We start from the raw sequence: 27,993 nt of genomic DNA on the forward strand, positions 1-27,993 counted from the left end.
ATGCCCAACCCAGCCGCCTGGATGGATGGAAAATGAGGTGGTTGTTTTGGTCTCTTGCACGCTGACGCATGTAGGCTCGTTGAATTCTTGAGCAATCTTTTACACCGTGGCATGTAACACCCAGGCAGATAGACAAATGAAAAACCCTCAATTTCTAATTTCAACCGTGTAAATGGCTTTCAGACCTTTTTGTTGTTTTTCTTTTTTCTCCATGATCTCTATGTAGATCGGTACATGAAAATTCTTGCGTGTTTTCGTTCTTTTAGCTGACTGTTTGTCGTTGGACAAGCTGGGAGTGGTGCCTCGATGAACGCAGGGTCAGCTTGCCTGATGAGCTCGCGTTAGGTTGGTCTCGGGTGTTGATTTCCACTACAGACTCGCTGCTGCAATCACGGTGGTATGCCTATATTTCTCTTAAGGTAATGTGGGAGACTTGGTCTTCGATTGAATTAACCTGTTTTCTGGTGGTGCGGTGGCACGGCATGGACCTATGCCGTCGTCCATAGTTTTCCCCATGGACCTTCTTATTACTCCTACTTGGCCGTTGTTTTCCCTTCACTTCCGGACGGACGTTCTTTCCTTTTTGGTAGATATTATGGTGGCCTTTATCGTAGAGCTCGTTAAAAGCATCATCTCCGTCCAATTCTCATGATCCCGTGCATCTATGGCACCGCATATGGATACCAAGAGCCCGGTTCATATCTCCATGGAGTAGGACCCTCTCATGCCTTCCCACCTATCATGAAACGTCTTGAGCTGCGCCCTCTTCTCTTCACTAATTCATCAACATCACCCGTCTACTGGTCTCCTACTGGCGTCTGGCCTCAAAAAAGGGTAAAGTGTTTTACGGTTTTGGGCGCAACAGTTTTTTCCCCTGATGTTTGCCCCTTCTTTTTCCCCGTCTTGGCCTACCAGAGACAGCTGTTTCACCTCGCATCGAGGCACATCCGACCTCGATCGGACGGCCACGGTGTGCGCGGCCACCTACCGTCCCTCGGGCCCCTCTGTTTACTCAGCGCAGAGGTGGCTCTTGGATTCTCGATGGCCCGTGCCTGCCTCCCCTGTATAGCCGCCGGTCGTATAATCCAAAACGTACGCTCCAACCCACGTGGTGACGCGGTCAAAGGGCCTCCCCCGCCCCTCATCATCACCGTCCGTCCCCTTCGTTCGATACGTCAGCGGTCCCGATGTCATTATCATGCCCTTCTGCAATGCCCCACTTGGATATTACCTGCAAAATATTTCATTCCATATATCATTTCAATCAACTTAAAGGGGGAGCGGTCCCAAATCCAAAATCCAAATAATAATAACAACGGATGAATTAAATACTTAAACTCTGGAACTTCGTTTTGGCCTCTTCCGCACTTGTCACGGAGAGAGAGAAAAATAGAAGCCAAGAAATAAGAAAAACAAGAATGAAATAATAGCTCTTCTGTAGTTAAGACTTAAAGAAGGGAGAGAAGGGGGGACGAGCGGATCGAATACTCGCCTGTTTCTATCGCTGCTGCCTCTGCCCCTAGGGTTTTTTCGGTCCCCAGGAGGGACGGATGGATGCGGGAGCTCAGCCCTCCGACGCCGACATGGCGGAGGCGGGGCCGCCCCCTGGGGGGCCGGCGCCGCCGGCCGCTGCAGCGCCGCCTCCGCCCGGGCTGGAAAGCATTCAGGCGACGCTCAGCCACGGCGGGAGCTTCATCCAGTACAACATCTTCGGGAACATTTTCGAGGTGACCTCCAAATACAAGCCCCCCATCATGCCCATCGGAAAGGGTGCCTACGGGATCGTCTGGTACTCTCTCTCTCTCTCCCTCCCATCTGCTCTTCTTTAGATGCGGAATTTTTCCATGGGCCTCGTTGATTTCCATAATAAAAAAAATCGTTCTTTTGCTTGTTTCTTGATCTCTCAAGATCGCTAATCTTCTCGCTCTGTTGTTCTGTGGATTCAGCTCGGCTTGGAATTCGGAGACAGGTGAGCAAGTAGCGATCAAGAAGATCGCCAACGCTTTCGATAACAGGATCGACGCAAAGAGGACGCTGCGTGAGATAAAGCTTCTTAGGCACATGGATCATGAAAATGTTAGTGACTCTCTCTCTGTCTTGCTCTCTCTCTCTCTCTATGGCGCTCTGTCTTTCTGACGCTGCTTGCTAATATTTACATATCCATATGTCAGTAAGTTGATTCGGAAGGGACTAATATCCATGCTAGGGTTATTGTATGGCAATTTTACACTTTGATGAGCGGTTTCTATAACTGGGCAGAACTCCTTGGCATGAATTATCTGTGTTCGCTAGTCGTTTATGATGATGCCAGCTAAGGAATCTGCTGTCTGTCATCATAAGTTTGTATTGCTTGATAGCTCAAGATTAAATTAAATGTGATTTTTATTTTTGTCGTGATTGAAGATGAAAATGTGAGTAGGATATATCTTGCCTTCTGATGTAGCAATTAAGAATAACGAGGAAGTAGGATCAAATGTCAAAAGAATAACGTTTGGAAGGCTGAGCTGGCAAAATTTAGCAAAGATGGTATCTTTTACTGAAAAGGTTAAATCTTCTTGGTTCAGACCCCCAAAAAGGGTAGTTCCTTAAACATAATTCTCAGAACTCCTCAAAAGGAAAGAGAGAGAAAGAAACCTGTGATCAAGTTATATATATGAAGAAAAAGGAAAACTTTTAAGTATCCTCCTGTATCTTAAGTCACTAACACATTTTCCTTCCATAAAATCGTATGTGAAATCAAATCACCAATTGGCACTCATATTTTTGTCAAAGAAGTAAAAAAAAAACATATTTTTAGTATGATCCATGCTACTACTTCAATCTGATGCATATATATCAATCCAACTTCATGATAGGGACATCCATTATATAGTTATTTTTGCCTTTAACCTTTTCCTTCTTTTAGTAATGTTAATACATTATAGTTATGTGTTCGTTACAACTTGATCTGATTGTCTGAAAAGATAGTAGTTGAAAAGGAAATACTCCTGCACACTTACATTAACTGGTTCCTATGGATTGTGAACTATTATAGTTGTTAAATTTTTCTTCCACTTTTGAGTGGTATTGTTCTCAACAATTACTTTGATATTTTTAGTTCTCATTGAATTTATATAGCATTCACTTAAACTTGACTGCTCCACCCAACAGTTTTTGTCTCTCTGGCTGGTATGGAACCTCTTATACTTCTGTCCGTGTAAAGCTATTAGGTTATCTTTTCCGGCAATAAACTTACAATAGCCTGTTGATTTCTGGCACCTCTTTTATCCATTCCATTTAATGGTTTTGGTTATTCAAAGTATCATGCTTTATAAGATTTTACAAATAATTACTTATAAGGCTCTGCTCACTGTCAAGTTTAATGAGGTTAAAGTATCTTTCTGTCATACGTTTTGTTTGTGTCCAGTAGTTAGTAGTAATATCTATAACAGTTATTGGTTCTTGCAGCCTCATTTGCTTAAGGTATGGTAAGAAAATAATATCATTTTATCTAAGTCTGGATCTTAGGCAAGAGAACATGCTTGCTTTGCGACTAATTGATTTTCTTGTGGGAGGAGCCTCTGAATTTTACATGATTGTATCACATATTAAGTCTGAATTTGGTTCTGTTTTCTGATTTTATCTCATATATCTGCAATACAGGTTGTCGCTATCAGAGATATAATACCACCTCCTGTGCGGGAAATATTCAATGATGTCTACATTGCTTATGAATTAATGGATACTGATCTCCATCAAATTATTCGCTCAAATCAAGCTTTGTCCGAGGAACACTGTCAGGTTATGTTATTATAACTTGGCTTTTGTCCAAAATAGGGATTTTCATTTATTGTTACATTATGTGGAACATACTTTACTATAGTTTATTGACTTAATCTTCTAATAACACTTTAGAGATTGATGCAAGTTTTTGACTCCCTTCTATTTGCCATGGGGACACATATAGTTTATTATTAAAGGAAAAAAAAGGCAGCTAGAAAAGAGATTTATGTGGGAAATCCATAAGATGGTAAATCACAGTGCACCCAAGTTCTCTTAATGCGTGATATTGGCCATCTTGCTGTGTGATTGAAAGGAAGATGAACCAAGATCTTGGTTTTTCTATGCTGAGATTGGAAATCCAGAATATTCTGGAAAGAACCAAGGCATTTTGATATCTGGTCCAATATATGCGGAGATATCGATATCTCAACCGATATAGTTTAACCAATGCTAGCTGCTATTTAAAGGCATTTATAGATATTGGCTTATCAGAAAATCCATTTAAGGTAATAATACAAAGATGGAAAAATCTCAGGTAGTATGTTAATGTTGTATTGGTCAATATCTCAAGATACATAAGTCACATCAACTAAGATAAGAAAGACTGTCATTTCAAATATATTGTATTTGTGGGTACCCGGTACTAATACAAACTGTTATCCTGGCCGAGATATTGGTCTAAATGAAAAACTTGGATACAGAACTAAGAGTTTGTCGATATATTACATTTCATTCTATACAAAAAGTTGATTTAGCATAAACCTGATTGCAATTTCATGTATAAAATGCGCCTATGGTACTTGTCTCTTCCATTGAAATATCACCAAGATTTTTAGGTGAGAGGTTGCTGCCAGATGACTTCTCAACATCTTCCATGTTCCAGTAGAGATCAAGGATACCTCCCACTCTCCTTTCTATATCTACAGTGGATCAGAACCTTTTTTGTTCCATTTTTAATGGCCTTTTCCACTCTCCTAGTTGGTGTAAGAGAGAAGAGCAAATTGAATTAATTGCAAGCTGCAACCCTCAAACTAAAAAACTTCATATGTTATAATCTTCTGACTTCTTTATTGGTGCTGGTATTAAGCTCACAAGTATTTCCATTAGCTAATCTTGGGCTTGAGCGATGCCATGCTCATGTTCCGTTCATTGCCAAGCTTTGGCATTAGTTGTTATTTTCTTTTGGTATGACCCTGTTAGCTTGTCATCATATTGTACGGGATTCTTTTGAAGGGTATAATTTCTCAACTTGCCACCATAAGCAACTGTTAGTGAATAGTCTGAATTACATTACGTGAGTAGTATGAATTTTTTTGTCTAACTGGCAAGCCAAAGGCTAAGAAATGAAATATGCACCTTTCAACCACTTTATAACCATGGTATGATGTACCATACCAAACCGGACGGTATCAAACGTATCGTACCTGTGGCGTACTGACACTCGGTACGTCAAAACAACTCCGTATTGTACTGTACCGATACTATGCTAGTGTGGCGCTGGTATGGGGTCCAGTACCGGTACGGCGAACCTTGTTTATAACCAACTTTACCTTAAGTCATGTCCACCACTTTATCTGCTTAAATCATTTATGTTTCCCATCTAACATGATGAATGCCCAATTCTGTTGGTTTTAAAGGTAAGTTCTATACCAAGGGGAATTTCCTAGCATGATATAATCGGAACTGTTAAATTTGCATTTTTTGGGGATATGATAATCATTAAAGAAGGCAAGAAAGTTGATTTTTTTGACATATTTTGAACTTTTTTGGCAAAGGCAACAGAAAGTCCATGGAGGTCCACATTTAGCAACTTGTTATTGTGTTTATGTCTTCATTATTACATAAGCAACATGATGCTTGCTTTGGTGGTCTTTGACAAGCGTGTTATGTTCAACCACATGTTCACAGTTCACTAATTCCTGAACACACTGTTAAACATCAGATTCATGCAATATTGCATATGATGAAACTGTTTTGAAAAGGAAAATGACAATTTTACCTCCCGCACTTCAGTTAAATGTTTGCTTGTCAATAATTTCACAAACATCTAGTGGGGTTTACGGAAGCTTCACTTCTAGTTTAAGGCTGCTTCAACACTTTCTAGACTCCCAGGCTTCTTATGTTTTGAGATGACAGTGAACTCATCAGTTTCTTGAAGTCTGAGTGATTTTATCTGGAAACTGATAGAATATTACATGATCATTCCTTAACTAAGTGAAGATGAATGATACTATGGTCAGCTTCTTTTCTGTTTTCTGTATGGCAACAACAATTCTAATGAATAAGTATCCACCATGACTCTTAACTGTGTCTGCTGAGCACCTCAAGAATCACAGTAGGTTTTTTCCTTCATAATGTGTCACATATTTGATGAATCACTACAATGGTTATCGTTTGCAGTCTAAACGTTCTATCATGCAACAATTACTTTGATTCTTTATACTAATCTTTTTCTTGAGATATTGAGCGATGACTATTATACTACTTATCTTTTTCTTGCTTCTTGTTCTGGATGGACCAGCATGCATGTGGCTCCATTTATTGAACTTGTGACCTTCAAACAAGATATTTTTGAAAACTGCATTCTCTTGTTACTATTACTGTATATCTCTTCCATGCATTTCTGCATAATTTTATATTTTTGTACTTGAACAATTAATTCATTTGATCTGTTTCTTTTCCTCCCCTTTCTTTGTGCAGTATTTCCTTTATCAGATACTTCGTGGATTAAAATATATACATTCAGCTAATGTTCTTCACAGAGACTTAAAACCAAGCAACCTCCTCTTAAATGCTAACTGTGATTTAAAGATTTGTGACTTTGGACTTGCGCGTACTACCTCAGAAACTGATTTCATGACAGAGTATGTTGTAACAAGATGGTACAGAGCACCAGAGCTATTGTTGAATTCTTCAGAGTATACTGCGGCAATTGATGTGTGGTCTGTTGGCTGCATTTTTATGGAACTGATGGACCGGAAACCTTTATTTCCAGGAAGGGACCATGTCCACCAGCTACGTTTACTAATGGAGGTTGATCCATCTCTTTTTAACCATGTTTCCTATGTATCACTTATTCAAAAATTTATTTTCTATCTTCTTTTTTTTTCCTTTTGTCCATGATGGAATGAAGTAAGGCGTATGTCAGTTTCCTGATAACATGCTAAATCAGTGCTTGCTTCATTATTCAACATACCAATGCATTGATAATTACCATAAGAAAGTATGAGATAATTAGATAAGTGGAAGATATATGGAAAGATTTGAAAATGCTTACTAGTTACATTGAGAAAACAAACTCTTTTAAATGGAGATAAGTAGCAAAAGAATTCAGAAATCCAACTCTAGCGGTTAAGTCGGTCTATTTCTCTTGCTTTATCTTTGATCTTTTTTGTAAAAAAAAAGAAATCTTAATCATTTGATGGATATAGCATCTTAATGTCATAATGACCATATGTTGCTTGTCCTAATGCCAGGAGTAGGTTGTGCCCCTTCATATAAACCAGTCAGCCAAAGGGGCTCGTTTTGGATTGCCATGACCAGAACAATTGGATATCTTTAATACGCAGACATATTCAAATGCTGATTGAATGATTATGACCTACATTGTGATAGGCTTAGTTTTGGATATTCGTTAAACCTTTTGTACAACTTGAAACATGATTCATGTCAGTTGTTTGGACTATTTTTCTAGTAATTAGGTGGTAGATCTAGCATTGATATTCGCTGTCAATTGGTTTGTGACCAATAATGATCCATGCAACAAATTAAGTTGCTGTTTTATTAACATGTGCTTACCTTATTTTAATGACAATAACCTTCACACTTTATTAGTCTTTAAACTTGATAACCAATTAACTATAACCATCAAATCTTGCCCCGATTATTGGGGGCAGCTTAATGACTCTTGTTTACTAGTCTTTCCTATTAAGGGCTGTCCCTAGTGTTATTGCAAGTTCTTCCAAATCTTTTTTGTTAACTTTCATCCATGTTAACATAGATCTATTTCTGATCTTGTATGATTCTTTATTGTATATTTCAGAACCTCTCCTTTCTGAGAACTCCTTAGAGCTTTCTTGCACATAATTGGATGGTCTCAAGTCTCCATCTATTTCTTGTCATTTTGTTCATAGATGGTGCAAAACCTGCACCTCCTCTAGTATACTTTTTCACTCTTAGCAAAACTTTGTTGGTTAACTTTTGATCCATCAAACTGACAAAATATAAATGGGATAAGTCTTAGGTTTTAAGGGTCTTCTAGGACTAGTGTTGTGCCCAAACCTTGATTTATGTGCCTCATGGTTATGGTCTTTTGTGCACATCATTCATAACTATAATATTATGTGTTCTTCTTCACTCTTTGTAGGTTATGTTGGATGCAAACGGCAATGTTGTGTGGTAATTAGTTGTGCAATATTGTATTACTGGTGTTTTTGCAATGCATGCTAATACGTGGGTCAGCTAAAGTAATTTGTGTTGCACCATGCAGCTTATAGGCACTCCAAATGAGGCTGATTTGGATTTTGTGAATGAAAATGCAAGAAGATATATTCACCAACTTCCTCGCCATGCACGGCAATCCTTCCCTCAAAAGTTCCCCCATGTTCACCCTTTAGCTATTGATCTTGTTGAAAAGATGTTAACATTTGATCCTAGACAGAGAATAACTGGTAAGTACATTCTACCCGTTCTGCTTGTTAGATTATATCAATCTGTAATAGTGATAAGATAAAGTAATAAAGTAAAATATGCCTTCATTGGAAATCATACTTCTGCATGTAAGTTGCTTTGGCTTTTCCTCCTCGAACTGTTACATAATGAGTACTCAAATTTGAACTTCCCCAGTGTTTTATATTTTTATTGTTATGATGTACAATATGGAGCATCATCATAAGCAAGTTATGCTTTAAACACTCTTGACAGTGACATTCTGCCACAACTATTATTGAGTCGTTTAGTGCTTGTTCTTAGAATATAGTGATCTCATTCTAGGTACCTCTGGACACAATTCATTCAACTGCAATTGCCTTGTTTAAACTTGTTATATCTTTTTATCTGGAATAAAGTTCTAATTAGGTGTTCTCCGCTTTTAATACTGTCCCATCTGTTCCTCAAAATGCTCTTGCAGTTTAAGCTAAAACCCACTTTACCAACATTGTCTGAACTCATTTTATGCAGTTATTTTTTCGTTTAACTTTATCTGCAAACAGGAGTGCCTGTTATGTTCTTGTACACAAAGGGTGTTGGCCACTATGCTTGCAATGGTTCAACTGGACTAAAATGCTAATTTGACTTTCCAGCACTCCCATCAAGAGCCCTAATAAAAGCTCAAACCTATGTTTCTGTCTTGCTCTCTGTCTTTTACTCCATTTCTGTTTGGCCAAGATGGTTACTTGATTTATTGGAAGTGTAGGGTGGTATACAGTGGTTTGTCAAGTAGGATTGTAGGAACTACGGCTATTTGCAGATCTACAGAATTTCTTGTTCAAGTGGATCATTTTTCCCCCTCAAATCATCTGTCATCCGCTTCTTTATTTGCACTCTTAGATCATTCTGAAGATTGATTTGTTTCAGCAGTTTAAACATATATGCTCGATCCTTCTCATGTTTGCAATCTTTTCATATTCGCTTCCCAATTTGTTGCAGTTGAAGATGCACTGGCACATCCCTATTTGGCATCCTTGCATGACATCAGCGACGAACCTGTCTGCATGACACCCTTCAGCTTTGATTTTGAGCAGCATGCTCTCTCAGAAGAACAAATGAAAGAGCTAATCTACCGGGAGGCTCTCGCATTCAACCCTGAGCACCGACAACAATAAGAGTTTCCAACGGTCCGGTTTGTTGACCCTTTGACCTTTGATCAGCGCAATTCATGTGGCTTTTGCATGCAACTGCTACTGATTCGTCCATGTATATATATGTGCTTCAGCAGAGCTTTTTGATTCTATTTGGTGGCTGTGATCTGATAGGCAGGGACTTGGAGTGGGAGGATATTTATGGGTGATTGTATGGATGCTTGTGCGTCTGTATGATACTTTTTATGGTTATTTAAATGTGACTTGTTTCTACTTTCTCTAGTCAGTATAAATAATGAAAATCTATGCTTGCCATATAAGAGTTCATTCTTGTATATCTTAATCAGGAAGTTTATCCTGAGTACAGATGCATGCTGACCTAGTGGAGAATCCACCTGAAAGGTCTCAATAAAGGAAAGGAGTGGAAAGAGCAAAAGTGACTTTTTGATCACAGCCGAGTTTGTATTTACAATGGAAAGCCAGTTGTGAAGGCTCATACTCATTCTAGAAAATGAGAGCTAATGCTTGAAATTTGCTTTTAACTTTTGAGAGGGAAGTGCCACCACATTTGGGCTTGTTTGGATATTCATCTAGGAATCATGCCCATCAGCTCGCCTACCCATGGTCCTCCAAGGGATCAACTAAATTTTAGTCTAAATCCCAAGCCTATGGGATATTGTTTTGCAGGAAGAAAAAAAAGATGTATGAAGATTTCTTGTTTCAATAGAATTAGGAGGGTACTGGATTGAGAGGGGTCATACTCAATAAGCAGCCCAATTCACCGAATCCAGTAGGAAATTTAGTTTAATCGTGCTAGATTTTCCAAACATGCTCTAAAGATTTGTTTGAATATTTTTATAGGATTGAGCTGAAAATTCTACATGATCTATGGATTAGGTCATTCATTTAAGTATGGCTCTATCAATTAAACACCTTGTAGTCCAAATTCTCCGTGAGAAGAAAAATGGCCCTTCGATCCCTTGTACAACCCAAAGGCTAGGATTGGGTAGGTTTTTAAAAGATGGGAGCTAGACGGGCAACAACCTTAAGTCCTTTGAGATTTTAAACCCAATTATGTAGGAATATCCAAACAGCTCTTAAATAGGTAAGTTCCCTTCCTAAGGACTGAGATGAGCATTTTATAAGCGCTTATTCTTTACTTGGTTACTGGAGATAGTTAGATTTCCTCATTTGAATTTCTTGCATGAGTGGAATCATTCTAAGCCTTTTCCATTAGACAAAAGACTATGGTTATTTTAGCATATTCTTTGAGATGAGCCGGAATGCTCGTGAATCTTTAGCACTAAAATAAAAGGCAAGGTTGTTCGAGAATGACTGTCTTCTGTGCTGAAAAATGACCTAAAGAATTTAGAGCCGGGAGACGAAAGCAGACTACACAAAGACTGTTTCCCAGACTTGCGAGTTGACCAAAATAATTAAAATCCATGACTATGTGTTGCCCCTTCTCTCTGCTAGAGATCGGCAAAACCATATTCTGCCTACTGGGAAGAACTTTGGGCTACTCAGATGGAGAATTAGTATCCCTTTCTTGCTGCCAAGGACGATCGAATAGTCCTTACTGCAATAGAATAGGAAAGCTTAGATAAGCCTAGCATTCCTGTTTCTTGGTTCTTGCATATGTATACTATAGATATATATTTCTATTTGTATGTTCTCTTTTTATTTTTTTTTGTGGGTCTAGTGTGAGTCTCTTATACATACATGCATGCATGCATGCATGTTCCAAAACCTGCTCTGAATTGAATATTCATGTCCCATGAGCATAGGCACATGTCCATTTTGTTGTCTTATATTCAATGCATACACCGGACAACAATTGTCATAATCATTAAAAGGTATTTTTAAGTTAATCAGAGTATTTTGTTAATAACTTAATTATTTATTTTGTTAATTAATGGATAATTGAAACTTGTCATGATTCTTTGAATTCATAACATATTTATATTAAGTCAATATTTCTCTCTAATTCTTTTCCACGAGCTTTCTCTTCATTTTTTATTTTCATTTCTCTATGCCTGTTAATTTTACATGCAATAGTTCATGGAGAGATCATAAAGTTTGAGCAATTTTCCCATATGTTTTCCTTGTAAATTTCTGAAACCACTCCCGCCTTTTTTTGAATGGGGAAAGACCAATCAGTGCTTTCATTCATAGGGTTAATGAACCATTTAATGGAGTTTGAAAGAAGCTGCAAAAGAAGGCACTCGTAGATAACTCCATTCAATTTTTCTACAGAAACAAAATATTCTAAATGTTCCTGAAAATTTTTGCTCCCATTGAAATTTTTTTATCAAATTCGATAAATATTGGTTAATCGTATATTTTATTATAGTTATATAACTTTTAACGAATTTGAACATTTTTTCCCTCGCCACATCTTCTGTCGTTATGATCCCGTTTTATCAAAGAGAAAAAAAGGAAAACAAATACTGACCTCCATGATACTCACTTACCAGAGACAAAAACTTCCTGCCAACCAGCCACTCCAGACTTTATTTTCTCAAGCTATTCCTGTTAGCTTTAACTACGTGGGTCCAATCAATATGGGAATGGAGGCATTGCTTTATCGTCCGCAGGTGATTCGGAGGCAGTGACCGAGGATGCCACCGACGAGACAAAAGGTGCGGCCGAGGAGCAGCAGCATGGCATAAGGGTGTGGTGGGTAGCGCAAGGCATGATATGGGATTTCATTTTTTTCATCTCGATGTATGGTTATTAACTTATTATATGGGTGGAAACATGGGCTAATGAGTGGCGAGAAAAGGAGGAGCACTGTGTCTGGGCGAATAGATTCCCAACGAGGTTGTGTGAGGACTATGTAATGAGCCTGTTTGGCTTTTTTTTTTATTTATTTATTTATTTAAGACAAGAATTAGCTCTACTAAGGAATTGAAAGCATCCAATCCGAGCAGAAAATCACATAAATAAGGACTAATTAGTCACATACTAATTAGTAGAATTTTCATTCTATCATCTTAATAAAATAAATGATTATTTATACATTCTATTTTTTTATGCATTTTATTTATATAAATTATAAATAATATAATATAAATAATTATATATATAATTAAAATAATATTAAAATATATAATTATAAATTATGATTATAAAAATAACAAAGCAAAATGAACATATGATCCGGACGTCCACAAAAAATTTCCGGAGTGCCAGGTGACATAGAAGGCGACCCAGTCTGCAGCCCTATTCGCCTCTCTAAACACATGAACTGCCTGAAAGTCGTCCATCGACTGAGCCATCCTGCGTGTCTCCCGGATAAGGAGATGACCATCACCATACCTGTCCACCCCCCGGATCCAGTCGATCACCACCGCTGAGTACCCTTCAAGGTGTACCCGCTTTACACCAAGCACATGCCTGACGTAGGATAACCCCTCCCAGGCAGCCCGCAACTCTGCCCCAACAATAGTGAGCCCAGGTGTCCAGCGCCCATCTGCAGCAAGCATCCTACTACAGTGGTCTCTGATCACAAAGCTAACCCCTTCAGTCGCGCCATCCGCTGACCTGCTACCATCAAAATTTACTTTGAGATAGCTAAGAGGTGGGGGTGCCCAAGAAACGAGGAAAAAACAGGGCGCTGAAACAGCGTGAGTACCCCAGGTGTCCCTAGCCATCCCAGAAGAATCCACAACGGTAGCTGCAATAACCTCTCTCGCGTGACACGTCGCACTGTCCACCACTATCCACGGAGGCGACCGCCTCCCCTCAAATATACCAGCATTCCTGTCCAGCCATATATGGTAGGACAGGTACGCCCTAAGAATCCCATCCTCAACAGATCTAGAACTCCTCATGGAGTCTTTCAATAACTGCATCAGGTCTTGTGCTGAACCCACCGTGTCTGGTAGTGGGGTCGGTGACCTCCGCCATATCTCACAGGCCCTGGGGCACTGCAGAAGAACATGCTCGATGGTCTCCTCAATATCACCATATGCCTCACAATGCTGAGGGACCGTCCCGTCGCCATCCAAACTAACCTGTCAGACTCCCCCCCCCCCCCGTGGGGATTGGAGAGACAAAACAACTCCGCCAATTGCTCTCCAAATGCCTCCCGAATCAACCCCACCCTCCAGCAGCCCCCCTCTAAGTCCAGTAGATCGCTGACCCTACACCCTGATAATCTCGCCGAGTCCACCAAGGTCGGCATGCGACAGATCGGCCACTCGGTCACCCAGCTGTCCTCCATCACATCAATAGATCGGCTACTTGTTTGGCTTTTTTCATAGGGGTGAAAAATTTATCCTAATTTTCAGCTGATAGAAATTAAATTTTTTATATCCTATGTGAGTAAAATATAAAAATCTTATTTTATAAAAAAAATTATTTTTTTAAAAAATTAACCAAATGTGAAATATTTTTTTATTTTTTTATTGACTATGCTTTTCTTCATTCGAACCAAATAAGTCCTTACAATTTCTTCAAGAATGACAAGAATGCGGGGATGCATTAGAGTTTCTAATTTTTACGGTCCAAGCTGTAGGACTGTTCTGTGGTTCAGAAATGTGGAGACATTTTTGATCTTGTTGCATAAAAAGAACAAACCATTCATGCCTCGAGTCGCTTCGTTATCAATTACATCAAGTGAAAGTCTATAGGTATGCTTACGTTCTACCAATTATATAGTTTCACCATGCGGAATGCCCATTTATAGGGTTCCAATATCTGCGAGGAAGTGGATCTTCTGCAGCTCAAGTTGTAGAAATATTTTATACTTTTATATGTACCAATGTTTTTATAGAACGAAAGGAATTGCAATTTTAGCTACAGTTTACTATTTGATTTTTCTTAAACCACTCTCGCCGGAAGTCTCAAGCGGATGGCAACCAGAAGTTATATCATATCCCACCAATCACAATCCTCCATTCTAATTAATCAATATATATATATATATATATATATATATATATATATATATATATATATATATATGAGAGCAGAGCCACTAAATTTGTACCTCCAAGTACTATCGGCGGCCATGCGAGATGCAAGGGAAAATGGGAGTTGCAGCAAGTCTGAAACGCGCCGGAAAACTTTGGATAAGTCGCTGAAGAATTAATTATCGATCGTTTTCTCGTCTGTGACCACGTATTTATGGACACCATGTCAAATAATTTTTGGGGCTATCTTTCTTTCTCAACGACAACCAAACCTGTTAAATTTTTTACATACATTTTTTTTAAATATTAAAATTTATATAAATACTTTTTAAAAATTAATATTTGTACGTATACTCTTAAAAAAAACTTATTTTATGTTTATACCTTTTATTTTTCTTTTTTCTTACATATATATCCACACTATCTAATACTATCAAAAAATTAACGGTTTAAAATTAAAAATAACTAAATATTCTTAATGAGTAGATATGCAAAAAAAATATTTATAGAGTATATATTCAAATAATATTTTGCAAGGGTATTTATGTAATTTTGTATATTTAGGAGGATTTACATGCAAAAATTTTAATTTTATTTTTTTTTTATTTTAACTTATTTTAACATTTGGATTTGTCTAGTGCCTACTCTTCAATATTTTTCATAAAAATATTACTTAAGAAAATAGTATTTTGTAAGGACATGCACGTAAAGATCAATTTAGAGGGCATTCATATAAATTTTAATATTTAGAAAGGTATTTATGTAAAAATTCAAGAATTTTTTTGAGTATATACCCTTCTAAATATATGAAATTTTATGAATATCCTCCAAAATTGCTATTTGTATGTATACCCTTATAAACATTTCTTTTTGTATGTTTATCTGCTGAAGGTATTTTTTTCATTTTAATTTTAAACCGCTAACTGTTTAATGACATTAGATGGCATGGATAGATATACAATATATATATATACACACACACATACAAAATAAATATTTTATGAGGATATACATATAAATATCAATTTAGAAGGATATTCATATAAATTTTAATATTTAAAAAGATATATATGCAAAAAAATTCTAAAAATTAACAAATATATTTCGTTCAGAAACTGACGAGCCCATCACGTTATACAGCCAATAAGAATAACAAATTTACACATGTTTGTATCAACCCTCGAGCCAAACAATATTGTATGAGATATCAAATACAAGAATGTTGTCAAGCTAAAGGGAAAGGAGGAAAAAACGGATAGTTAATGTTAAATATTAACTTCACTTGGATGACGTGTGATCCCAAAAATTCCAGTTTACTTAAAATCTGGCAGAGGTAAGCAGCACAAAATTGGAAGAGATGGCGATTAAATATTGTGATGGCAAATAGAGTTGAGGACCAAAAGCAAAAGGGAAATGGGAGGGGAACGGAGCGTTGAAAGTTAGCATTACCAATAATCAAATAATTCATTCGCTAAAAAAAGAGTTAATGAAGCAATTATTGTTTATTAGGCGTGTGTTTGGAGTTTGGTGCATACGTATGTGTTTCTAAAATAATTCTCGTTTAGGTACAAATGATTCCAATGTAGTACATATTGTCTATCCTTAACCGTTGTTTCTTAAAAATAATGCCAGCTTGATATACTAATGATTTGTGTCAGCTTCTGCTCTTTGTAGACTTCTCATTTTTTTTTTTATTTTTTGTACAACATAATGTGCATTGGGCCCCTGGTATTTAATTAAAAATATTTTGTACTTCAGGGATCTTAGATTGATAAATTTGTACACTGCCCAAATCACATGGTACCCCTTGTGTCAATTGTAGAGAAACTAAAATACCCTAAACATTTCATATAGAATTTGTACTAAATGTTTATTTATTTTTTAAAATTTGTACAAGCATTTAAGTTCATGTACGATGTTGAACACTTTATAGGTTTTATTTGAAGAAGTCGTTCACGAGACACAGACTAACTTGCAAAGTATTTGGCAAAATTTAATTAATATGAGTTAAAATAATTATATAATTCTTTTTTTACATAGGTTGGTTTGACTTGATTTACATGAATAGATTTTTTTTCTCAAATTTCTTTGTTAATTTGTACATGAAAATATTTTATTTAAAGAATAATTATTATCTTAAAATTATTAATTAATTAATTAATTAATTGGCCAATCAATTAGTAGGTTTGTTCTGGTATTGCTTTTATATTTCATTTTTATATTAAAAAATAAGAAAAAAAATGAACTAGAGTGAATACATTGATGTTGTTTTTTAAAATTATTTTTAAAATTTTCAAAGATTTTGCAGGCAAAGATTAATGCTTTCAAAATATAATAAAAATGCATGCAAATAGCAGCAGAAATTTTTCACAAATGCTGGTTTTGCTGTGGTTCCTTAGTCTCTTTGGCTCTTGATTTGTTTATAGTAATTATTCCTTGAAATTGAGGGAGCTGATCACTAATCTCTCTATTGATTTGTGCTATTAATTAAGGTTGAGATAAGGATAGTTGGCATAGAGATATGTGATTCGTTTTATAATGAATGAAAGAAAGAAAAGCTAAAAAAAAAAAAAATTTGCCTGCGCTCTCTCCTTCCTTTTTAAAATCTCTTATATCCTTTAAGGGGGCCACAGTCACCATCACTCATTTCCCAAATCAAACATTGCCGATTTTCATGCAAATTCGGATGACCAGATAGAGACCAATATCAAGTGAAGGTTCATCATTTTCTCCTATTTTTTCCAAACTTGTGGTTAGAGTAAACTCCAGGTGAGATTCCGGCAACTATCACACAAATCATCTACCAAACTTCTTCCATTAATGTATGCTTCCTGATCATATGTATTATAAACTTCTGTAGGATCTCCACCTTCTCTTTCATGGATGACCACATCCCTTTGAAGCTTATGCTTGGCTTATATTCCATGGTCTCTCTCATATATGATCAAATTCTTATATATGATCTTGACCTTTCGTAAGAGTACCACCTTCTCTTGCATGGATGCCCATATCCTTTTCAAACATATCCCTATCTTGTTCTAGGATGGTAAAAAATAAAATAAGTATGTTGGAATGGGAAAAAAAAGAGTCAATGTGGAGGCTATTACGAAAAGAACAGGACCACCGTTCAAATAACAAACGTATGCGACTTTCAAACCCATCAAAGACGACACTCCTCTTCTCACATATCACGAGAGGCCGATATATGATTGCGTCAAGATGTTTGAAGCTTTTCGGGAACGATTTTCAATGTGACTTTCTTACGTGAGCCAACGCACATCCATTTCATAATTTCATTCTTATTTTTTAATATTAGGATACGCCGAAGAAAGTTGGATTCTATAATTAAAACAGAAATGAGTGATTTCAATTCCAGCCATTTAGTTGAAGAGAGTTTCATTCTCATATCGATATAGAAAAAAAAAATAAAAATACTCTAATTCTTCAAAATTTAATCTTTATTTTTTTTATTGTTTAAATTTTATTTCGATTCCGATTTTAATTTGAGTCACGGACTAAATATGTTGAAAGATGTGGTTATTTCAATTTATTCCAATTTAAATTTCGATTGTGAACCAAACATATCTAAAATTATATATAATATGAACATACCACCCAATAGCCCACCTTCCCTCCCCTCTAAGAAATGTTACCATGATTTACTAAAAAACTCATGAGCCTTACTGATCCAAGTTAACCTTTTACCCTTTCATACAAATCTGTTATACACGAAGAGCTTGGACAGAATATTAAAAAAAAAAGAAAAAGAACAAAATCTAGGGTAAAAAACTGACAATCCCTACAAATCCCCGTCCCCTCAACGCATGCTTGCCAAACTGTAACGACCTGAACAACCAAGCTGACCGAAGCTTCCGTAAATATAATTACTCATCGCCCAAAAGGGCAAAAAAAAAAAAAAAAAAAAAGGGAAAAAGGAAAAGAAAACTCGCGTAAATGCTTTCCTGCAAGTATTATTTAATTCCAACACGTTGTCTCCATAAAATTTTCCCTTGTGTCTAGAAAGTTGTAGAACAAAATTATAGAAAGACTCGCAATTTGGAAATTGCTCTCTATTGACGGCCATTTAGAAATTGCTTTCTATTTCTCTAGCGATAGCGATCGAGAGCGCTCCCCTCACTCTCCTCGTTTCGGTTCATCACGCTTTCCTCTCTCTTTCTCTCTCTCTCTCTCTCTCTCTCTCTCTTCCCATTTTGCCATCTCACGCCTTCCTCCTCCGAAAATAAGAAGCCAAAGAAGGGACGCGAGAGGAGTTGCCAAATTTCGTCTTTTTTTTTTGTTTGTTTTTTCCTTCGATCGAATTGGTGGGGGGAATTCGTTGCGGCGTCGGATTGCTGAGTTTTTGCCGGAAACGGAAATGGCTGCGGTGGCGGAGAACGCGATCGGGTCGGACATCCACCGATCGTCGGCGGCAGCGGCGGCGGAGACAGAGTACCAGCGGGACGTGAGGAAGCTTGTGGATCTGCTCTCCAAATTGAACCCCTCCGCCAAGGAGTTCTTCCCGTCGTCTTACTCTACTGCCGCCGCCTGCGTGGGGAGGAGACCCGACGGGCGGCTCTCCGCTGATGCGCCCATTTTCGTGGCGGCGTCCGATTATAACAATAATAATGATCAGGTTGGTAATGGGAGCAATAAGGACTCGAGCAGCGATGGATCGGTGAGCAATCAGCCGAATCGCAGAGTACGGGTTTTGATTCTTTGCTCCTGCTTTATTTTTTTTTGTTTTTTGTCTGAATTTGTGATATAGATCGTATGGGTGTGGATTTTACAGGGTTTTGGGTTCTGTATCTTTCAAAAATTTCATTTATTTCTTGGATTATGAGAACAGATTAAGGAAAATGGGATAATTTGGATAGAGATTGTTGTGCTCTATCATGTTTCTTGTATTTAGTTATCAATTTTCTCGGTCAAATTTTAGTTTTCGGAGACTCCGCGAAGAGAAATTTCTGTGGATGAAGTTCCCGGGCGTTAAAAACTTTCATGTCTTTCGTTTTTTTTTTCTATCCAGAGGAGGAATGGCTATAACCAGGGGCGGAGGAGGATGAATGATAGAGCCCGGAGATCTGTGCGGGAGGACAGCATCAGGCGAACTGTATATGTTTCTGACATTGATCAGCTTGTGAGCCCACGAAAAGAAGAAACTTTTCTTTTGATTCTCCCTCCTCCTCTTCTTTTTATTCTTGTTTTTTTTTTATTATTATTACATGGTTATACGCGACTTCAAAAGATTGGCTGGTTTTGTGCTGCTAATGTTACTAATTATCTGATTCCATTCTGCATTGTGCTACTCTGAACCTTCTACTTAATAACATTTCAGGTTACTGAGGAGACGCTTGCTGAAATTTTTGCTACCTGTGGGCAAGTAAGTCTCTCAGTCTGCAACTTGCAGAAGTTATACAAATTTGCAGGATGTGATGTGTATGATGTGGTGTTGTAATTATGCAGTTGATCACAGTAGAATGAAATACATGGCTACATCAAGTGCATGGCAATTCTTTATACTTTTAGGAAATTTATTATTTCTTTCGTTTTAATCCAGTTTTTGAAATTTAACAGAAAAAGATATTTCTTTTGGTAAGAGTTATCTAGCTCTGCAGATTGTCTAGTTTTGTGCTTTTCTCATATAACAGATTGCTTGGATCATCTTTTAAAGTTGTCATCATTTTCATGTTTTTCGGCAGTGTCGGAATGTATGCTCATAAAGTAAATATGGTCAGCAGGGACTTGTCTATATATTCCGATCAACTGTTAGAAGATGTTTGTCGAACTTCCTTGCATTAAGAATGAAATAATAATTTTGAAACCACCAGAGATAGTAATTTCTTTATATGGTTTTATTAAATCAAAAAAAATTCTGGTGATCTTTACACTGTTTGCTCCTCTATTCTTCTATGCGTTAGATGCATCTGTTTTTTTATTGAATGCTAATCTGTGAAGCTATTTATTTTAAATCTCAGAAAATCAGAAAAGGCAACTATCTTTGTTTTACTTCTTTGTACTAGAGGCTAAAATTAATGGTTTCATATTTAGAATATTGTTTGTTAAGGCTGGCCTATCAATGGTGAGGTTAGCAATGCTGGGGCTACTATGTTCAACTTTAGATTTGTTGTCAGTTGGAATTCCTGACTTTTGCAAGTAGCTTACTACTTGTATGTGCAAACATTCATGGTCTTGTATGGACCAGATGATTTGTACAGACTCCTGTGTTAAAATGATTTTTTTTTCTTGTTTAATGCATAATCTACATGCTTATGGAAGGGCTTGTTGCTGTTGAGATTTTTTCAGTTATGAGGCATTGCTTCATTTAATGTCCCAACTAGTCAGACATGGTTTTGAACTAGGATTAAATCATCAAGGGGTCTCAGTTTTATATTAGCCTAAGCAATTGGAGATGGGTGATAATATTTGCTCAATTACACTGGGAAAAAGGATCACATAATATTACATGATAAGTTGAAGGACATTTTAAACACTGTCTATGTTTAACATATTGGTTCTCATGCTTATGCTCACAAGATTTTGAAGCTCATGTTGATACAAGTGTGATGTTCATTTATAGTTAACTATAGAATTTGTCCAATAAAAAAGATATAGTTTAAACTTTAAACATATGTAGTATAGTAGCTAATATAGTAGTTCTATCTTCCCCCTTCTTTGTCTACCCCCCCAAAAAAGGAAAAAATGGTCATTAATTACTAGGTAACAGAATTACACCTAAAAATATAATTTTGTCCAATAAAAAGGATATAGTTTAAACTTTAAACATATGTAGTATAGTAGCTAATATAGTAGTTCTATCTTCCCCCTTCTTTGTCTACCCCCTAAAAAAGAAAAAAATGGCCATTAATTTTGACAAAAAAATGTTGTGGAGACAGGATTTGAACCCATGACCTCAAGGTTATGAGCCTTGCGAGCTACCAAACTGCTTTGCTCCGCGCTGAAGAACTGGGAACCAATGGATGAAAAAAAATTAGATGCACCCCTCTACCATATCTATACAAATAGAAGAAATGCTACAATATTTAACTTTAAGAAAATTTGCTAATACAATAGCATTGAACTTTGATGACTCTTGAAGATAAATATTCGTGGAGCAACTGTTGAAAGGGTTGTAACTGTGCAATGATTTTTATTGGAGATGGTAGCCTAATACATGCCAATTATAATGGGCTACGGTCCTTTAAGTAACATGTAATCCAATATGACTACTTACATAGCATGCAGAACCTCAAACATACCTTGGGCTTAAGACCAAGAAATTGGATAGATTCAAAAGGGTGGTATAGATTATTCTTAAGTAAATGTGCTGCATGTTAGATGGACTAAAGGATGTCTTTAAATATGAGAATAAAAATCACGCAACAGGTCAAGGTAAAATATGAACCCAAGAGTTTAGGGTGAGAAAAAAAGAAGAGGCTTAAAAGAAAAGAGAAGGTGACACACAGCATTTAGACTTTGACTAAAACAACAAAAACTTGAAACAGATGACCCTTAGCATGATGTAAGGCTTTCCTAGGAAGTGTACTCTAAAATCGAGAAAACATGGTTGCTTTCCAGAACTCTGCTGGATAGGTTGAGGGCAGCAATTGAAAAATATGGAGAAGAGAAATGTGCAAGAGACCCTCTATATGATATTTTCTAGACTTGGGAATGTCACCATAGTGTGAAGGGGCAATTAGGGCTATCAGACATATCTTGAGCAAGACAAGGAAGATGTGGAACAATCATTTTTTCCATTGAAGTTTTCTGTAGTGTTAGACTTTGGTCAGGAGTGGGTCTAGCTCATCTAATTAAGACTCTGGAAGGGTCATTGACTGGCGGTGTTAAAATACCATCAACACAGAGTTATGTGCTATGTGTTGTATGCAATAGCACTCTCTCTCTCTCATCGTGCTACACAGTTGTGCTTTGTGTATGTGAAACTGTATCCCAGTGACGCTCACAATAATATCAGTTTGGCCCTCATGAGCCACACCACGATAACCAAAATCTTGGAGAAAAGATTTGCTGTGTTAAATGAAGATTTTCAACAGTTGCAGTTTTATATGTTTTCTCTGTGTTTTGATTGAAAAACTATAAATGTTGGGTTTGTACTGTGATTGATTAACCGGAGTTGTACAGGTACATGTCAAAACATGTATTGACTAAAGGCTTTCCAGAGAATTACTTGTTGCTAGAAGGGGCAACAAAAGGTTATGATATAGTAACTCATGATGCCGGGGCCTCATATTCTTTGATTATGGAAGCTTGCATGACAAATGATATCCTTCAATTATTTGTGAGAATTGAGGAATATTATGAGTTTTGTCTTCCATCAAAAGTAACTCTTGAATGGGCCTTACCAGTCAACACTACACAAATTTTCAAGGAGTTGCAAGAAGTAATTATGTTCTAGAAGATGGAGAAGAGTTGCAAGAAGTAATTTTTTTTTGAAGATGGAAAAGAGAAGTTTCTCCAGAACTTGTTAAAATAAAACTTAATGAACTATTAATTTTTAGAATTAGGTTGCTAAGAAAATTTTGAGGGTGAGCCTTGGTGCAATGGTAAGGCCGATCTATTGTGGCCTGGGTGTCATAGATCTGAAACATGGAAATAACCTCTCTGCATTTGGGGGCAAGGCCGCATGTCTTTGACCCTCTCCGGACCTTGCAGTGGTGGAAGGCTCATACACTACGCCACCTTTTAGGTTGCTAAGAAATTTTAACTTTCATTCATTCCATTCTTCTGATTATTATACACTTTAACTTAGTCCTGTGCACCCCAAGCATGCTTGGTTTCAGAGATGCTTCCTTTTTCTTTTCCAAACAAGTTCTTTTTATCCCAAGTTAGAGTGCATTTATTTTTCTTCATATATTACATCTGTTGTTATAGTTGATGATGGTGATGCTAGATATTTGTTGTTCAGTTTCTGTTTATATCTTAATAGAAATTCAGAGTATAATTGTCAATAAAGGCTGATTTGGTACTTATCATTGCACCTATACTTCTTTTGACTATTCTAACATGTTTGTAATGAAGGTAGTTGATTGCCGGGTTTGTGGTGGTCCCCATTCAGTTCTACGATTTGCATTTATAGAGTTTGCTGATGAGGGTAAGTTCATTCAATAGCCTGATCACCATAGATGTATTTGAATCGTTGGTGATTCCATGCATCTTATAGATCATCATGGTGGAATTTTTTCTGACAGATGGTGCAAGAGCAGCACTGAATCTTTGCGGGACTGTGCTAGGTTACTATCCTCTCAGAGTCTTACCATCAAAGACTGCCATCTTGCCTGTCAATCCTAAATTTCTTCCTCGGGTGAGCATGAGTGACATCTTTTCTCTTTGAGAGAAATGAGTAACATCTTTTCATGTCTATGCTTATACCTGTTCGCTTATGGAGATTGTGCTGCAACCCTTTTCCTACTATTACTTCATTTTGGTTGAAATATTTCTTAATGTTGTGACTGGATACAGTCTGAGGATGAAAAGGAGATGGTTGTAAGGACAGTTTATTGTACAAACATAGATAAGAAGGTATGAAAATTCTGCTGTGTTACGGTTCCAGTTTTTACACTTTTGACAGGCATATTACAAGGTCTATTAGAAAGATAACTGGTACTTGAACAGATGATTATGCAAGTGATTGCAGTTCAGTATAAGCTTTAATGATAGCTTTTTTTTTTGTGTGACAGCCTTTTTCTTCTTGTGCAGGTTACTCAAATAGATTTAAAGGTTTTCTTTGAACAATGTTGTGGCAAGGTGAGCACCCCTCAAACTAGTTTTTTTTTTTTTTTTGAAGTCTTTCTGATCAATTAATGAAGATGATTAAGCTTGTAGAGTTTTTATCATTAGATAGCATTTTTGTTTCACACAGGTTTCTCGTTTGAGGCTTCTTGGAGATAATGTGCACTCCACACGGATTGCCTTTGTTGAGTTCGTTCAGGTAATCATACATGAATTTGATTTTTCATGACTGAAATTCATTTCATATATAAAATTATTTAGGTATTGAAGCTGTACATAAGCAGGTCATTCTTCCTCTGCATCTTAGACCAGTCCAAAATCATTTGCATTTTAGGATTGCTCTTGATGCCCCATAAAATCCAATTATTGCTTTTGAAGCAGGCAACTGGGTTTGGAAGAGAGCGTGCCCCGGGGGCGGGGGCGCGATGGGGGGTGGGTGGGTGGGTGTGGATAGATAGAGTGGGGCCCGCTCCAGTCCCCCATTTGTCTTTCCTTCCCATATGGTGTGAAAGCCTTCATGCTATGCCAACACTTGGGACAGAAGCAATTTTGTTGAATGCAGTTGCTATAGGTCTATGTTGGTCACTGCTTTTGGGTCATCGTTTATTACTCATGGTATGTGTAAGTTTGCATCTTGTAGAAGATTTAGACTACCTAACTTGTAGCATAAATACATTTATCTTTATCATCTAGTCTGATAGCTGGTTTTGCGGAATCTTCCAATTCTCATAGCCATATCACAGTTGGTCTCCATTATGTCATAGGATAGGTCGATCACCTTATAATTGCATCCTAGCGGCTAACTTTTCCAGATGTCTTATTTGTTCCTCAGTTTTTAATAGTGACTTCTATTAATTTAGAACATATCTTGTGATAGACCATGTTGTTTCCTTCTTGTTATGTGTAGAATCTGTGAAGGTCAGAGGATTGGAGCTGATTGTAGGGTTGAGAGGATTTATTATCTGGAATGTGCACATTCCAATTTGCTATATTTAGTTCTTCCATGCCTGTCTTTCTCTAATCTGAGGCATCAAATTGTGTTTTGAGTTCATGCCTTTAGGCTTTATTTTGTTTGATGCATATGGTTATGGATATTTCATCTCAGACTGTAGGGGCTATAATTTGTCTTAGCACTGGCTCTAACTTTTGGCTCTTTCATTCAATGAAAGAAAAAATGGCCCCTTTGGCTTGGTTCATTCTGATTTTTGATAAATATCACTCTAATTATTGCTGGTCCCTTCTCATTGTGTATGTTTTTAGATTTTTCTTCGGTTCTTAATGGTGCCATTATATGATATTTGTTGCACTGCTGGGGGTTTTACCATCATGATCTAGATGTGGTTTGGCCTTTTGTTTTGATGAAGCACACAAAATTCATGACATCATTTTCTCTCATAATATGTTGGCATGTGGCATAAGCTAAGATGATCAGAGTCACTTTTCTGAAGCATCGTTGCATTCTTGAGATCTTTTGAATGCCTTTTCCTGTATGTGCTTTATCAACTATGGCTTGAAGCCATCTGGACCTCCATTTCAGTAACTGCTTTTCTCTTGCTTCTTGTTAGGTTTGTGCCCTTTGAGTTTGAGTACCTACATTCCTTTCCTTCAACATGTCCTTGTACCTTCTGGTTAATCCTTTCGTCACTTTCCCTTGGAAAAGCTCTCTCCTTGATGTGTCTGTATATTCATTAGACATAAATGCAAGGTTGTATACATTTCTCTGGGTATGCCGTGTTTTTTTGAGGTGTATCTTATTTGTTTGGATTCTCTTCTTCTTATGCATTTTGGTTATCTTGAAAGCTTTATATGCTTCACCTATCCCTTCCGTAATTTCTAAGATGCCATTGTAATTCATTCCCCTTCTCTGGAGTTCTCTCACTCTTAGATGCTTACTTTTGAAAGACCAATTATTTGTATATGCTCTTGTCAAATCCTTTAGTTGATGCCCCCTCTGTTGCTTTCCCATATTCAACAGTCCCTTCTATTAGGATGGTGGTTCTACTACTTATCAATATGGGCGAACTCACTGCCTACCATATAGTTTTGATTTTTTTTTAACTATAGATGGCTCCAATTTTTCACACAAGCGCATGGCATGCGTGCATCTACAGTGGCATCTACAAGGCAATCTCAGAGATACCCAAGTAGATAGTTAGCCACTAATTTTCCATTTCTCAATCTTGCAACCTAGATTTCTTCTCAGGTATTAGTTCTTATATGTTGGATCAAAGACATGTAAAGTGGTATAAAGAAGTTTAAGGCAGGAGTAATGCATTAAAAAGGATATTTTCGCTCAGACTGCAGTTGTTTTTCAGGATGAAAGAAACATTTGTCTTTCACACCTCTGCAGTAAAACTTCTCGTGGCCGAATTATTTGAGGGCATCTCTGTCGTTTTGAACAACAGAATAATATCAGTACTTCTATCTATATATATTGTACGGATACGTTGAAAGATTTCTACCTGTTATTGTATGCAGAATTGCAGATAACTACTGCCCTTTTTTATGGATCCCTTTTCACTCTTGTAATTATCCGATGTTACTCGCGAAGCTTCTCAGTTTTAGGGCATGCACAATGGTTTTTAGGTCATAATTCCTTCAGGGTACGAGAGATTCCTGAAAAAGGCAAATAAATCCACTTAGATCACAGTTTTCTTTCATGATAGAGTAAGCTTCTAGCTAATTTCATCTCCAACATATATTATATCGTTAGACACTTCGGTATTAACTATATTCACATGTGCAAGCTTAAGCGAAGTGCTTGACTGGTAGTCTAGCAGAAGGGTGATGGGTAATCATTCTATTTCTGTTTTCTACTGGCATCTTCTAAGATTTTCACTTTTGTATCTTGATTGATGGCAGGCAGAAAGCGCTATTCATGCTCTGAATTGCAGTGGCATGATTTTGGGATCTCTTCCTATCAGGCATGTTCCCCAATCTTCAATTGCTTGATGCATTCAGATTTGTTGGAACTTTTGTAATGACTCATTGGCTTTGTGGGTTATTCAGGGTGAGTCCTTCAAAGACTCCGGTAAGGCCACGTGTACCTCGAGCGACACCACACTGACTTGTGTTTGGCTGCCCACTGGCCTACTGGACGATTCCATAAGGCGAGACTTTGTTCTGGAAGGCTGATAAACTGCTGCATTTGCATAAAAAGGTTATCAGCAAAGAACATGTTCTGAAACCTGACATGACCCACCTTCCTCCAGGCTATAGCCTCGAATGAGACCTTTCTTGTAACTTTGTAGTCCGGCTCTACCCTTGTTTTATTTGTTATTGTTTGCTCAGACCGCCAAACAAACTTAGTAGGCAACATATTAGTTTCTGTGGATGATCTTATTTATCTTGGGGGTAAGCGATTGCCTAAACCAAGCTCATCAGATACCTATGCAATTTATTGATGTTTTATCACCACCCACAATCATTTTTAGTGATATCTGCCTATAATTCTCTCTCTCTCTCTCTCTCTCTCTCTCTCTCTCTCTCTCGGTTTCCTTGCAGACTGGGAAATTTGTTTTTCTTTAGGGCTCGTTTGGTTCGTAGGAAGCATTTTCTCTCCTAGGAATATGATTCCTGAGAAACAGATTTTTAGAAAGAGAATGCCTAGGAAAGTACTTTTGGCATGTTTGGTTGATCATGGGAAAATGATAAATTTTCAAAGTGTTTATGTTTGGATGACCATCCACTTTTCTAGAAAAGCTATGTATAATTTGTATAACGCCCTTAATAAAAATTAAGTCTTTAATGTTTTTTTAATGCTGAAG

The 27,993-nt window shown here is 37.2% G+C and overlaps 2 protein-coding genes across 5 annotated transcripts; both read left to right on the top strand.

Moving 5' to 3' along the window:
- Positions 1-1,428: 1,428 nt before the first annotated feature.
- Positions 1,429-9,833, top strand: LOC103723061 (mitogen-activated protein kinase 1). Its single transcript, XM_008813861.5, has 6 exons — positions 1,429-1,789; positions 1,947-2,076; positions 3,643-3,780; positions 6,463-6,795; positions 8,252-8,432; positions 9,409-9,833. The coding sequence occupies exons 1-6, from the start codon at positions 1,551-1,553 to the stop codon at positions 9,582-9,584; spliced, it is 1,197 nt and encodes a 398-aa protein (XP_008812083.1). The 5' UTR covers positions 1,429-1,550; the 3' UTR covers positions 9,585-9,833.
- Positions 9,834-18,531: 8,698 nt separating this feature from the next.
- On the top strand, positions 18,532-27,663 carry LOC103723059 (polyadenylate-binding protein-interacting protein 9-like). 4 transcript variants are annotated; one of them, XM_008813854.6, is made up of 11 exons: positions 18,538-19,178; positions 19,506-19,616; positions 19,815-19,859; positions 23,516-23,588; positions 23,686-23,798; positions 23,957-24,016; positions 24,194-24,241; positions 24,357-24,425; positions 24,608-24,841; positions 27,089-27,150; positions 27,236-27,663. In XM_008813854.6, the coding sequence occupies exons 1-11, from the start codon at positions 18,855-18,857 to the stop codon at positions 27,291-27,293; spliced, it is 1,197 nt and encodes a 398-aa protein (XP_008812076.3). In that variant the 5' UTR covers positions 18,538-18,854; the 3' UTR covers positions 27,294-27,663. The 4 variants fall into 4 exon arrangements, with proteins under 4 accessions (XP_008812079.3, XP_008812076.3, XP_038985114.1 ...); XM_008813857.6 differs by lacking the exon at positions 24,608-24,841 and having other exon boundaries at positions 18,532-19,178; XM_039129186.3 differs by lacking the exons at positions 27,089-27,150; positions 27,236-27,663 and adding an exon at positions 25,134-25,275 and having other exon boundaries at positions 18,551-19,178.
- Positions 27,664-27,993: the final 330 nt, after the last annotated feature.

The sequence above is a fragment of the Phoenix dactylifera genome, chromosome 5 (genome assembly GCF_051530095.1).
Source record: "Phoenix dactylifera cultivar Ajwa chromosome 5, Ajwa_hap1_PhDact_Kaust_v1.1, whole genome shotgun sequence".
NCBI classification, from domain to species: domain Eukaryota; kingdom Viridiplantae; phylum Streptophyta; class Magnoliopsida; order Arecales; family Arecaceae; genus Phoenix; species Phoenix dactylifera.

Bases quoted from the DNA above. Each gene is read 5' to 3' on its own strand.
- LOC103723061 (XM_008813861.5), top strand. From the start codon at position 1,551: ATGGATGCGGGAGCTCAGCCCTCCGACGCCGACATGGCGGAGGCGGGG. The intron at 2,077-3,642 runs GTTAGTGACTCT...TCTGCAATACAG, and splicing joins GGCACATGGATCATGAAAAT to GTTGTCGCTATCAGAGATAT. The intron at 3,781-6,462 runs GTTATGTTATTA...TTCTTTGTGCAG, and splicing joins TGTCCGAGGAACACTGTCAG to TATTTCCTTTATCAGATACT.
- LOC103723059 (XM_008813854.6), top strand. From the start codon at position 18,855: ATGGCTGCGGTGGCGGAGAACGCGATCGGGTCGGACATCCACCGATCG. The intron at 19,179-19,505 runs GTACGGGTTTTG...TTTTCTATCCAG, and splicing joins GCAATCAGCCGAATCGCAGA to AGGAGGAATGGCTATAACCA. The intron at 23,589-23,685 runs GTAAGTTCATTC...TTTTTCTGACAG, and splicing joins TATAGAGTTTGCTGATGAGG to ATGGTGCAAGAGCAGCACTG.